General features: G+C 41.5%; 1 protein-coding gene across 1 annotated transcript in view; it reads right to left on the reverse strand.

Annotated features, from left to right (window-relative positions):
• odad2 (outer dynein arm docking complex subunit 2) overlaps positions 1-14,955 on the reverse strand; it is a 73,508-nt gene that overhangs the window by 43,196 nt on the left and 15,357 nt on the right. The window contains exons 9-10 of the mRNA XM_023999533.2: positions 14,503-14,631; positions 11,525-11,678 (exon numbers count right to left, since the gene is read on the reverse strand). Coding sequence (XP_023855301.1) covers positions 11,525-11,678; positions 14,503-14,631 — 283 coding nt within the window. The remainder of the gene's footprint in view (positions 1-11,524; positions 11,679-14,502; positions 14,632-14,955) is intronic.

Here is a 14,955-nt window from a genome sequence, read left to right on the forward strand (position 1 = left end):
TGCACTATAAAGAGAACAGGGTACTATTTGGAAAGCAACCTGTCTGCATCTAAAGACTACAGCTTATGAAAGACACATGAATAAACTGTAAACATAACCAATGACTAGGGTTTACATAACATGATGAGGACATTTTTCGACAGTATTTATGTGACTTCGGGGCATTTGTGATTCGCCACAGAAAATAAACAATACTTCATAGATTTACACTTGTCACAATAGGGGGGGATAACAGGGAAGACTGCAGAGGTTAGGCTGCTATGTGTTTTGTTTATAGTAGTTTAAACACAGGTGAACACGTCTGCTCCAAAACTGGGGATGGACTCACTGCACAATACATTTCACTACCAGCGGGATTTGGCAATAAGGATAGAGATGACTAAATGTCCTCATAAATTATATCCAGAGGGAAAATATCTTTAAATATTTCACATTACAAAGTAGGGAAAGAATGAAGGAAATTCAGTATTCATAAATACAGTATATACTCTCATGATCTGGTGAATGCAGTCAATTACCAATATTACCGCACCCCCCCAAAAAAACGTCCTCTCACTGTCAACTGCGTTTATTTTCAGCAAACTTAACATGTGTAAATATTTGTAAGAACATAACAAGATTCCACAACTGAGACATAAACTGAACAAGTTCCACAGACATGTGACTAACAGAAATTGAATAATGTGTCCCTGAACAAAGGTGGAGTCAAAATTGAAAGTAATAGTCAGTATCTGGTGTGGCCACCAGCTGCATTAAGTACTGCAGTGCATCTCCTCCTCATGGACAGCACCAGATCTCACATTTCTTGCTGTGAGATGTTGTCCCACTCTTCCACCAAGGCACCTGCAAGTTCCTGGACATTCCTGGGGGGAATGGCCCTAGCCCTCACCCTCCGATCCAACAGGTCCCAGACGTGCTCAATGGGATTGAGATCCGGGCTCTTCGCTGGCCATAGTAGAACACTGACATTCCAGGAAATCACGCACAAAATGAGCAGTATGGCTGGTGGCATTGTCATGCTGGAGGGTCAAGGGTACCACATGAGGGAGGAGGATGTCTTCCCTGTAACGCACAGCGTTGAGATTGCCTGCAATGACAACAAGCTCAGTCCGATGATGTGACACACTGCCCCAGACCATGAGGGACCCTCCACCTCCAAATCGATCCCGCTCCTATCATGACACAAGGTGAGACCCAGATGCAGACACAGGAGGCAGATGGTTGAAGTCTTACAATGTTTATTAATCCAAAAGGAGTAGGCAAGAGAATGGTCGTGGTCAAGGCAAAAGGTCAAAACCAGATCAGAGTCCAGGAGGTACAGAGTGGCAGATACGCTCGTGGTCAAGGCAGGCAGAATGGTCAGGCAGGCGAGTACAGAGTCCAGAACAGGCAAGGGTCAAAACCGGGAGGACTAGAAAAAGGAGAATAGCAAAAAGCAGGAGAACGGGAAAAACACTGGTTGACTTGGAAAAATAAACAAGACGAACTGGCACAGACAGACAGGAAACACAGGGATAAATACACTGGGGAAAATCAGCGACACCTGAAGGGGATGGAGACAATCACAAGGACAGGTGAAACAGATCAGGGCATGACAGCTCCAGAGTACAGGCCTCAGTGTAACGCTCATTCCTTCGACGATAAACGCAAATCCGACCATCACCCCTGGTGAGACAAAACCGCGACTCGTCAGTGAAGAGCACTTTTTGCCAGTCCTGTCTGGTCCAGCAACGGTGGGTTTGTGCCCATAGGCGACGTTGTTGCCAGTGATGTCTGGTGAGGGCCTGCCTTACAACAGGCCTACAAGCCCTCAGTCCAGCCTCTCTCAGCCTATTGCGGACAGTCTGAGCACTGATGGAGCGATTGTGCGTTCCTGGTGTAACTCGGGCAGTTGTTGTTGCCATCCTGTACATGTCCCGCAGGTGTGTTGTTCGGATGTACCGATCCTGTGCAGGTGTTGTTACACGTGGTCTGCCACTGTGAGGACGATCAGCTGTCCGCCCTGTTTCCCTGTAGCGCTGTCTTAGGCGTCTCACAGTACGGACAATTGCAATTTATTTCCCTGGCTGCAGATGAGCAGGGATCCTGGGCATCTTTCTTTTGGTGTTTTTCAGAGTCAGTAGAAAGGCCTCCTTAGTGTCCTGGTTTTTCAGAACTGTGACCTTAATTGCCTACCGTCTGTAAACTGTTAGTGTCTTAACGACCGATCCACAGGTGCAAGTTCATTAATTGTTTATGGTTCATTGAATCAGCAAGGGAAACAGTGTTTAAACCCTTTACAATGAAGATCTGTGAAGTTATTTGGATTTTTACGAATTATCTTAGAAAGACAGGGTCCTGAAAAAGGGACATTTATTTTTTAGCTGAGTTTATAAAACAAGCATTTTTTATAGTCCGTTAATTAAGACACATACATTAAAAACTGAGCAAGTGCAACAGGCACTAAGTAAGCCATGGGAAGGTCGCTCTGGAATTCACACCAGACACGCAGGGCTGGATGATCATCATTAATCAACAACTCAATGGTCATTCCTCAGGTAAATTATAGAGACCATTGTATAAAAGATGTATCTACTAATCAAATACCATTATGGGACTAAAAAACTGTTTTACAACCAATTAAAAAACTATCAGGGATACAATTTAATTAAAGATGTTAACCTGATATCACCTATTAAAATAAAAAGTGTGCTTTTGTCTCCCCCAATGTTCAGACCTCCTCACCACCAGAAATGTCTGAAACCTTCACTGCTTGATACAACTAATTGCAAACATCAAGGTAAATAACCTGTGTGTGTGTGTGTGTGTGTGTGTGTGTGTGTGTGTGTGTGTGTGTGTGTGTGTGTGTGTCCACAGAGCTGGATCTATGACATGTGGGGTGGAGCCACTGCCTGTGTTCCTACTGCCTGCCTACTGCTGTGTTCCTACTGCCGTGTGTTTCCTCCGCCTGTGTTCCTACTGCCTGTGATCCTTCTGCCTGTGTTCCTACTGCCTGTGATCCTTCTGCCTGTGTTCCTACTGCCTGTGTTCCTACTGCCTGTGTTCCTACTGCCTGTGTTCCTACTGTCTGCGCTCCTCGACCTCAGTCGGTGTAAGAAAGAATCAAGCAGCTTGGCTGAGGCCACATCCCGGAGGATTCATGTGGTTTATACTATTCTGTCGTTTCTGAAGCAGACTAGCCATGTAGGGTACAGATGAAGAAAAATGTAGCCATCTACTGCCAAGTCCATTATGGGTAAGGAATAGGGAAAGAATGATTGGTGGTTCTCTCTAACTTCATATTGGACATAGGATCATGTATAAAATAAAATTTGAGCATATGACTGGCCCTGCTGTCTTGTAGCGGCTAGTGAAATAATACAGTTTTGTCAGGCGTCCAAACGTTTTGTGGTATTTTCTGTCACTAAAAAGTTGTTTAATTTTAAAAGTATGGAAATAGGTACAGACATTCATAGTGAAAATTACTTTGTCTGGTGCAAAAGTAGCCCACTTAATTTCTATGGGTTTCCAAAATAATGGTTCAAACTGATGTGTGTTGTATTTATATTTTCCCTTTTAGTCCGAGGCTTACTATCAACCATCATTTTTTTGCCTGGTAGTTAATTAAGAAACTATTTCTGAAAAAGTCTTTATAACATGTTAAGAGAGCTGAAAACTCTGTTCAAAGCTCTGAAACACCTAATTAATTGGAAATAATGCTTCACTTGTAGAAATTAAGTTAATGTGAGTGTAGAGACTGACCCTGGCTCTTTTGTATGGCAGGAGAACTTATGGGGTCTGTAGTTCTGCTACTGACCAGCAGAGGGTGGACAATCTCAACCAGGGTTAAACAAAGTGTCATCGTCGTGGATGGACGGAGGGAGCTCACTAGACACTTAAGTAAATCATGACACCTACCTACATCACCTTGCTCTTTGCAATATCTTACATTTTACTTGGAAATGAATATACATAATAATTCTATTGTTTATTATAAAATGATTGCATCAGTTACTTTTCCTCAGGACATAAAACAAAATATACTGTAATCTCATTATTATAACACAATATAAACTAAAGGACATAATCTAATGCTAATATATGAAAATATATATTAGGGACAAATAAGGGATCATCTAATGTGTTATTATGTGGCAGGAAAATTAAGAAGCCACCTACGCAACAAAAATGACCACATTCTAGCCGTCATTGTAAACACTTACACAATAGACAACCTTTGAGTGTGGTTTGCTAAGTAATAAACATGTTTATAAATTTGGCACCTAAATATTTTTTGTTAATCATCACTTAAGCCACTTACAATGAAGTTACTAATCGCCAATGCTTTATCAAAAAAAGCAGAGCACAAATTAGGGTAATTGGTAGCAGCTATGGCGACAGCATATTATATGAAACTGTTAAGTTGCCATGTATCTAATTCTAGCTAATGAGGCCGTTTGGCTTCAGCTTGTGGTTACCTACAGTGCATATTGATGGCAATTACGTGGTATGGAAACTTTACTGTATGTTCTGCAATCTGAGAGACCGCTACCATATAGGGAAAGGTATTTATATTATAACTTTTTACACCTTTGTACAGACTCGGGAGAGGCGAAGGTTGAGAGGCATGCGTCCTCTGAAACACGACCCCGCCAAGTCGCACTGCTTCTTGACACACTGCTTGCTTAACCCTGAAGCCAGCCACACCAATGTGTCAGAGGAAAACACCGTACAGCTGGCGACCATAGTCAGCATGCAAGCGCCCGAAAGAACATCCCGGCCCGCCAAACCATCCTCTAACCCGAACGCCGCTGGGCCAATTGTGCACAGCCTCATGGGTCTCCCGGTCGCAGCCGGCTGGAATACAGCCTGGGATCGAACCAGGGTCTGTAGTGATGCTCAGAAACACTTGTTTCACAAAATGGTCCTGTTTTATCTATTTCTGTGCTGATCAGTGGGTAGTTGATTACCTCTGTCAAATGAATATGATCAAAGTTGTGTGTATTTGTATTTATTTTTTAAATAAAGATGGTGACGCTACAACAATTAACAGCCTATTAACAGCCTGTTTCTAAAAAATACATACAGCCTAATGATATACAGTATTATTTTAATAGCAGGACACTGTGCATTCCATTATTCCACTGAAGAGTATGAATTAGGCTGTTTGACAAGGTTTGAATCCTAAGCAACCTGCATACACAATGTGTGAAGTAATAGATCAACATGGCTACTGTAGTAGGTCAAAGCTGTGTGCTGTACAACCTTGGGAGAGCATGAGTTGAGTAGGCATTGTGGTGTCAATTTCCTTTCTTTTTCAGCTTCAGACCAATGCCTAGTCTTCACTTAATATCCAAGGTGTTCATATCGGCAGGTGATTACGCAACATAATTATACAACATAACACAGCAATATAGTCAAGTAAAAATACACCATAACGGAAAATGGCAACAGAAATAATGTAGTTATTAGTATTAGTATTTATTTAATATTCACAGCAAAATAATCAACATGTAGCCTACCAATTAACAATTTACTGTACATACATCATTGACTGTCACTTTAGGTGGCTCGGAGAGCAGTCGTCCTGGTCCCTTTGCAGAAAAACATCCCCAAAGCATGATGTTTCCACCCCCATGCTTCACAGTAGGTATGGTGTTCTTTGGATGCAACTCAGCATTCTTTGTCCTCCAAACACGACGAGTTGAGTTTTTACCAAAACGTTCTATTTTGGTTTCATCTGACCATATGACATTCTCCCAATCTTCTTCTGGATCATCCAAATGCTCTCTAGCAAACTTCAGACGGGCCTGGACATGTACTGGCTTAAGCAGGGGGACACGTCTGGCACTGCAGGATTTGAGTCCCTGGCGGCGTAGTGTGTTACTGATGGTAGGCTTTGTTACTTTGGTCCCAGCTCTCTGCAGGTCATTCACTAGGTCCCCCCGTGTGGTTCTGGGATTTTTGCTCACCGTTCTTGCTGTCTCTTATACACATCTAGATGTGTATAAGAGACAGATCCAGTTGTTTCCACCCCCATGCTTCACAGTAGGTATGGTGTTCTTTGGATGCAACTCAGCATTCTTTGTCCCTGTCTCTTATACACATCTAGATGTGTATAAGAGACAGATCTTGCGTGGAGCCCCAGATCGAGGGAGATTATCAGTGGTCTTGTATGTCTTCCATTTCCTAATAATTGCTCCCACAGTTGATTTCTTCAAACCAAGCTGCTTACCTATTGCAGATTCAGTCTTCCCAGCCTGGTGCAGGTCTACAATTTTGTTTCTGGTGTCCTTTGACAGCTCTTTGGTCTTGGCCATAGTGGAGTTTGGAGTGTGACTGTTTTTGTGGACAGGTGTCTTTTATACTGATAACAAGTTCAAACAGGTGCCATTAATACAGGTAACGAGTGGAGGACAGAGGAGCCTCTTAAAGAAGAAGTTACAGGTCTGTGAGAGCCAGAAATCTTGCTTGTTTGTAGGTGACCAAATACTTATTTTCCACCATAATTTGCAAATAAATTCATTAAAAATCCTACAATGTGATTTTCTGGAGAAAAACAATCTTCTCATTTTGTCTGTCATAGTTGAAGTGTACCTATGATGAAAATTACAGGCCTCTCTCATCTTTTTAAGTGGGAGAACTTGCACAATTGGTGGCTGACTAAATACTTTTTTGCCCCACTGTATATCTTGGTGGAGACGACTTGGGATACACCAAAGGGACGGCACTGGTGCGGCAGATGTGCGGATTTAGAGGTGGTCATCCGAATGTTACCCGGGACAGCGGTGGTCTTCTCTGATATCGCGCAGCGGAGGAGCTGGATGTTCCAGTGCGACCAGAAGATAACCAAGTGCATAGAGTGGGCCCAGCACGATAAACATTTCAGGGAACACAATCCGCCACCCAGCCATAAAGCAGTGTGTTCCTGGGATGTACCATAGGGGTTGGAGTGCATCTGACGGATGAGGGCAACAACGTATTCTTTGAGAGTTGGTCTCTCCAGTATCCACCGTTCTCTCCTCCGTGGTAGCAAGACGGAGTCCGGTACACAGGCGAGAGCGCTCCAGGACAGTAGGTGGCAGTAACGTGCCATAACGTTGGATGCCAACAGCCGATAAACCCCACAGAAGAAGAGGTGGGGGTGACAACATAGGTAGCTAACTATGGACAACGGTAGAGTGTCCTTCATCCCCGAAAGTCGGGCAGTTCTACTAGTTAGCTAGCAAGCTAGGACTCAGCAGGCGGGCTAGGTAGCTAGCTAGCTAACAATAGCTAGAACACCGGTAGACAGTGTATTTTGCCCCCACCTGTTGTGCACTGTTTCAGAAGGTCTGTTAACGATGGCAAGGGCAGGTGTTCTGCAGGTGGGAGTGAAGGACACTGTGTGCTAGCTAGTTAGCCAGCTAGATAGGAGGACTCGCACAGCAGGCGGGAGGCAACACCAGGTAGCTTTGCAGGAACCAATGGTTTGCTCGAATGGAACAGGCCACAGTAGTAATCATCACAGCCCCTGTCCATTGCCATTCAACGATGCTCTTTTAAGAGCAACCTAATCATTGAAAATAAGCACACACCATACGTGTGTGGGGCGGTGTGTGTCGGGACTGGGAGGGGGGTGTCAAAACTATACACGAAAGAGAATGCTAAAAATGTCTCCTCAAAGAGGGGCGAACCCAGGACCCTCAGATCTCATGGCGGTGATGTTAACGCTTACGCTACAAACCCTGTCATGAACGCATTATCTTGACACTATTTAAATGGACAGTTTGGTGATGACAGGAAGCTTTTGTTGTTGTTCATTCACCTAGGACTGATTGAACATTTATTTATCTTACTTGGTTAAAGTTTGTTGTCTAAAACAGCCTCCCCCTTTTTCCTCCAAACATAACGATGGTCATTAATGCCAAACAGTTATATTTTTGTTTCATCAGACCAGAGGATATTTCTTTGTCCCCATGTGCAGTTGCAAACCGTAGTCTGGCTTTTTTTTATGGCGGTTTTGGAGCAGTGGCTTCTTCCTTGCTGAGTGGCCTTTCAGGTTATGTCGATATAGGACTCGTTTTACTGTGGATATAGATACTTTTGTACCGGTTTCCTCCAGCATCTTCACAAGGTCCTTTGCTGTTGTTCTGGGATTGATTTGCACTTTTCGCACCAAAGTACGTTCATCTCTTGGAGACAGAACGGGTCTCCTTCCTGAGTGGTATGATGGCTGCGTGGTCCCATGGTGTTTATACTTGCGTACTATTGTTTGTACAGATGAACGTGGTACCTTCAGGCATTTGTAAATTGCTCCCAAGGATGAACCAGACTTGTGGAGGTCTACAATTTGTTTTCTTTTGATTTTCCCATGATGTCAAGCAAAGAGGAACTGAGTTTAAAGGTAGGCCTTGAAATACATCCACAGGTACACCTCCAATTGACTCAAATGATGTCAATTAGCCTATCAGAAGCTTCTAAAGCCATGACATCATTTTCTGGAATTTTCCAAGCTGTTTAAAGGCACAGTCAACTTAGTGTATGTAAACTTCTGACCCACTGGAATTGTGATAGTGAATTATAAGTTAAATAATCTGTCTGTAAACAATTGTTGGAAAAATGACTTGTGTCATGCACAAAGTAAATGTCATAACCGACTAGCCAAAACTATAGTTTGTTAACAAGACATTTGTGGAGTGGTTGAAAAATGAGTTTGAATGAAAGTGTATGTAAACTTAAGTGTATGTAAACTTCCGACTTCCACTGTACTCTACTCCACACAAGTCTCATCTAAAGTGTTTAAGTCATTGCGGCAAGCAACATGTTAACATCATTATAACATCATTGCAGCGAGCAAAAACACAACTTATTATATGGCACACTGTATGTGTATTCATCGGCACACATATATACATATTAGTATACATATTAGTACGTTACATAAGACATTCTAAACGCATGCAATGTAGACACATATATTAGCACTCTGGCTAAATATCCTTAGATAAATAACCATTAAAACGCAACACAGATCATTCATGTGTTGCTTTATGAAAGTCTCAATCTTCCTGAAGTACAAATGTCTGTCTATACCGCTGAAAAGACGAAGAAAAAAAACTGTTCTTACTCCTAAAATAAAACAGATATTTAACTTGGCTCTGGATTACATTTAGCTTCTGATGGTAATGATATTATAAAATGACTACTGGACAAACCCCATAAATAACTCCACTGTGTGGTTTCCAGACAGATATAATACTGCCTGGGAAGTACAGGTTTACAAATGCATATTGTTGAAGGCACAAAGTATCACTACGAATTCACTTCAATCCCACTGAAAAGTATAACGTATACAAACAAAATGAAATTTGAAAGTTCTCTTATTTTCTTTCTATATCATTTACATTTTAAATCCTTTTTGGAAAAGAGAGTAACTACTGCTTTCCTAAGAGGGAATTTTCATTAATTATCTGATGTTTTCTTAAGCTAAAAATATCTACCTGGAACTGAACTTTGCATGAATGTTTTCATTTAGAGAACCACCGGTTGCCCTATGAATGATCTTATTAGGGGCTACCGATTGCAGTAAAGTATATAAAAACATGGACAGAGCCAAATACTGTACCACAAATATGTTTCTGCTAATATTTAATACGCCTAGATCATAGAGGTACGAAATAAAGTAATTCATATTGAATTATTATACCGTAAATCAATTTAATTTGTATAAAAAATATATTTATCACACATTTTTTAAATTTATTTACTACATTTAAAATGGCCGAGTCATAGCTGAGAGAAGCTACCTTAGGTCATGATTATCATTAAAGTATAGGGGCCAGATATGCAATGAATGACTAACCACAATATCATATGATTGCAGTTACATCATGTCATGGACCTAAACGGTATCTATCCAAATAAACTGACCGGTAACCACAGAGTGAGAGAAGGGAGAATTCCTTTCAAATCAGGCAGTAGATGGAGGTATTCCCAGTCAGTCTGGGTCACTGGCGTTTTTGGTCCTTTTGTGTTTTGACACATTAATATTCACCAGATGCACTGTCAGGCCTTTCAGAGGCGCGTTTCATTTATGCTCTGTGGTGTGGGCAGACAGCGTGTCCAGCTGCTGCGTTTAGACAGCTCTCTTCTATCTCCTAAGCGTTGGCTCACACATGCACCCAAACAGGCCTAGTGTGTCAGAAACCAGAATTCCACAGACCCAGGCCAACCACTTCAATAAACATCCTACTACAAAGCAGGCGCTTTAAAACAGGAGCACCTTATACAATGTATTCAGACCCCTTGGATTTCTTCACATTTTATTGTGTTACAAAGTGGGATTTAATTGTCATTTTTGGTCAACAATCTACACAAAATACTCCGTAATGTCAAAGTGGGAGAAAAATGTGAACATTTGTTTTTTATGAATAGAAATTAAATAACTAAAATATAGTCAATGCATAAGTATTCCGCTCCCTGGGTCAATACATGTAAGAAACACCTTTGGCAGCAACTTAAGCTGTCTTCTTGGGTAAGTCTCTAAGAACTTTGCACACCTGAATTGTGCAATATTTTCCCATTATTCTTTTCAAAATTCTTCAAGCTCTGTCATGATGTTGGGGATAATGGCTAGACAGCAATTTTCAAGTCTTGCGATAGATTTTCAAGCAGATTTAAGTCAAAACTGTAACTTGGCCACTCAGGAACATTCACACTCTTCTTGGTAAGCAACTCCAGTGTAGGTTATTGTCCTGCTGAAATATGGATTCCTCTCCCAGTCTCAGGGGTAAAGCAGACTGAACCTGGCTTTCGGTCTTTGTACAGTAGTTGAATCTGTGCTTGAAATTCAATACTTGACTGAGGGACCTTACATATGTTGTATGTAGGGGAGACAGAGGAAGGAGTAGTCATTCAAAAATCATGCCAACCCCTATTATTTCACACAGAGTGAGTCCATTATTATGTGATTTGTTAAACCAAATTTTAGGCTTGCCTAAACAAATTGGCTGAATACTTATGCAACGACTATATTTTAGTTATGAATGTATTTATCCACCCCCCCAAAAATACTGTTTTCTTCCACTTTGACATTACAGAATATTTATTTGTAACAATAAAATGTGAGGAAATACAAAGGGTCTGAATACTTTTGCAATGCAATGTATATTTTTTCCAACGTCAGTTTGTCGACAATGTCATAAAATGTACGCAAAGCAGGCATGTGGAATTATGTTAAGGTGATAACATTATGTTTCTCCCAGGTGACATTAGCACTATTGTGACTATTACAATACAACAGACACGGAGAAATACCTTAAATCAATTACTACTTTTTAGACAATTTCAAAAATATTGACTCAACTCCGCATAAAAATTCCTGTATGGATCACAGGAAAATAACCTGGATTTGACTGTTTCCTGTCTGTTGTGGACTGCTGGCCTGCTAGAATACTACATGTTTAGTAGTACAGAACAGTAGTACAGAACAATACAACTTATTTTCAGTCAAATTCCCAAAGCAGAGGAGGGCCGGGCCTCTATAGGCTTTACTGTACTGTACCTTGAGGTACTTGACCAGTTTCTGGATCTGCCAGTACTCTGAGGGCAGGTCTGTGTTGCTCTCCGTGCGGCGCTCTGGCTGCTCCTCATCCTCCTCACTCTCCGATGAACTCTCACTGAAGTCATCGGCGCCACCAACTCCTCCCGGGGTCTTACTGAGGAGCAGGATCCAGCAGGAGATAACAATCAACATCTAGGCTGTGTGTTCATACTCATAAACAAGAAGAGGTTCAATGTCGGTATGTGATAACAAAATATGAAGGTTAATGTCCAGGATTTACTTTTGTAATTTAAAATAACTGAAAGGTTAAGGAAAACAAGCTAAAATCACTATCTAGACCAAGTATGTGTAATAACTATACAAGCACTGGATGGTCTGCAGAAATAGATGGGAGCGGTTGAGGGTAGCGGAAGGATAGGAGAAAAAACAAACAAAAGATGACTCTTGTAAAATAGATTGTGTCCCAAAAATGTATATACTATGTAAAAGGTGGAAGTAAAAGCCTAAGTGTTCTTGTTCATTCGTTTACTCCAATTAGGGGAGGGGTGGTAGGGTTAGTGGAAAACAAAGGAAAATATATTTTAAAAGATCTGTGTATATCGCTGCAGAATGCTGTGGTAGCCATGCTGATTAAGTGTGCCTTGAATTCTAAATAATTCAAAAACAGTATCACCAGCAAAGCACCCCCACACCATCACACCTCCTCCATGCTTCACGGTGGGAACAACACATGCGGAGATCATCCGTTCACCTACTCTGTCTCACACAAAGACACAGTGCTTGGAACCCAACATCTCAAACTTGGACTCATCAGACCAAAGGACAGATTTCCACCGGTCTAATGTCCATTGCTCGTGTTTCTTGGCCCAAGCAAGTCTCTTCTTCTTATTGGTGTCCTTTAGTAGTGGTTTCTTTGCAGCAATTCAACTATGAAGGCCTGATTCACGCAGTCTCCTCTGAACAGTTGATGTTGAGATGTGTCATACTTGAAATCTGTGAAGCATTTATTTCGGCTGGAATCTGAGGATGGTAACTCTAATGAACTTATCCTCTGCAGCAGAGGTAACTTTGGATCGTCCTTTCCTGTGGCGGTCCTCATGAGAGCCAGTTTTATCATAGTGCTTGATGGTTTTTGTGACTGCACTTGAAGAAACTTTCAAAGTTCTTGAATTTTTTTCCGCATTGACTGACCTTCATGTCTGAAAGTAATGATGGACTGTCGTTTCTCTTTGCTTATTTGAGCTGTTCTTGCCATAATATGGACTTGGTCTTTTAGGGTATGTTCTGTTTACCACCCCTACCTTGTCACAACACAACTGATTGGCTCAAACACATTAAGAAGAAAATAAATTCCACAAATGAACTTAACAAGGCACACCTGTTAATTGAAATGCATTCCAGGTGTCTACCTCATGAAGCTGGTTGAGAGAATGCCAAGAGTGTGCAAAGCTGTCATCAAGGCAAAGGGTGGCTACTTTGAAGAATCTCAAATATAACATATCTTTTGATTTGTTTTAACACTTTTTTGGTTACTACATGATTCCATATGTGTTATTTCATAGTATTGATGTCTTCACTATTATTCTACAATGTAGAAAATAGTAAAAAATAAAGAACTCTTGAATGAGTAGGTGTCCAAACTTTTGACTGGTACTGTATATATTTACAAAAAACATATATGGGGGATTAGAAATGATGCAGACAATTACACTGATGGAAGCTACAATCTATCAGCAATATTAAAGCTGATCTACCCCCTAACATAATTAACTATACAAGTACATACACAGGAAGGATTTAAATAACTGTAATGATACACATAACAATATTTGAGGTTTTTCCATTTAAAATAACGGCGATGTTATTCTATACAACAAGCACCATTAAAATTCCAAACCTAAATGGAAGTGTCAGGTTTGAACGTCCTTGAGATCTAAGCAGCAGCAGCCAGGCATAAAGTGAAAGAGAGGGTCCGAAAGTAATGGGGGAACTGGAGTATTCATCATCATGCTACACAAAGCAGGCCTCTCTCTACCGTAGCCTTCCTTCCATACACGCAAACAGAAATGCAGATGGATTTTAAAGTCAGCTGGGCCACTCAAATAAGTGTATCATTAAAACGGCGCACCGCGGAGCAATGAAATTTGGTACACGTTCAAATGGGTCAGCGGGGAGATGGTTCCCATGTACACCGATAGAAATTCCAGAGAAGGCCATTATCAGAGGAAACCAGCCGATGTGACCGTTTCCCAGGCAGCGTAGCAGAGCCAGGATAAACACTGAACCAAGCCTTAATTAAGCAGTGAAGCACTGTCCCTGTGTCTGCTATCACTACTGTCCATAAGTAATGTCAGTAGGCTCCCTGAAGGGGGATACCTATTCACAACTTGCACAACCGAATGCATTTAACCCACACCTTCTGAATCAGAGAGGTGTGAGGGGCTGTCTTAATCGACGTCCAGGGGAGCAGTTGTTGTTGGGGGTTAATTGCCTGGCAGAACGGCAGATTTTTCACCTTTGCCAGCTCTGGGATTTAAACCAGCAACCTTTGGGTTACTGGCCCAACGCTCTTAACCGCTAGGCTACCTGCCTAGTTCCCCTCCTGTATGTGTACCAAGTTTCACTGGTGCAAGGTGGAAAAAAGCTAATTGGCAGAACAGTGGCTACAGTCGACCCAGTAACTTTACTAGAGGTCCTGTATATACTGGCCTGTCACAATTATGGGGACAGCTGGAAACCTCGCTGCCAGGCGCCAGAGGAAAAACAGGGAAGGTGTACATCAGACCCATACATTATCTTATATAAGAATACTTATAATCCACAGAAAATATCATCATGGGTCAAAAGAGTTTTGCCAATCTTTTCTTTCTGTTAACTCAGCAATCTCCTGTACTGTAGGCTGCTGCTTTCTCTGCTGTACTGTGGAAGCTCTATCATTTATGTAGTGCAGGAAGAGATATCCCCATCAGGTGGCTTACGTTTTATTAGACGACTGCCGACCAGGTAAGGAGGACACAGAGAAATCGGCTTTCTTCTGCATCTTCTCCTGCGTCTCGGCAAACTTTTCACTCACTGCATTCTTTTTCGATTTCTTGTCATCTGCTTCACTAAAAAAAAATGAAATAAAATAAAAAGGCACACATCATTACCCATTTTTCTATTTTTAAATAGTTATTTATCGTAACATAACATCATCATCATCTAAGGCATTGAGGGAGAGAAGAGAGACGCAGGGATTTTAGGCTTTTTTAGCCGTTTAAGGCACTTTTATCTGGAGCCAGTTGCCTCTTAAAAATGGGGACACTTATCACAAGGTGCAGCTGCAAATACTCAAACCCCTGCTAGATCTATTTATCAATCAAAGAACATATGCGATAGATCATTTCTGTGAATTTATCCTCCCGCGCCCAAGTTTTCGGTCTATAATTGAG

Source organism: Salvelinus sp. IW2-2015, linkage group LG14, assembly GCF_002910315.2.
Source record: "Salvelinus sp. IW2-2015 linkage group LG14, ASM291031v2, whole genome shotgun sequence".
In the NCBI taxonomy this organism is placed as follows: Eukaryota; Metazoa; Chordata; class Actinopteri; order Salmoniformes; family Salmonidae; genus Salvelinus; species Salvelinus sp. IW2-2015.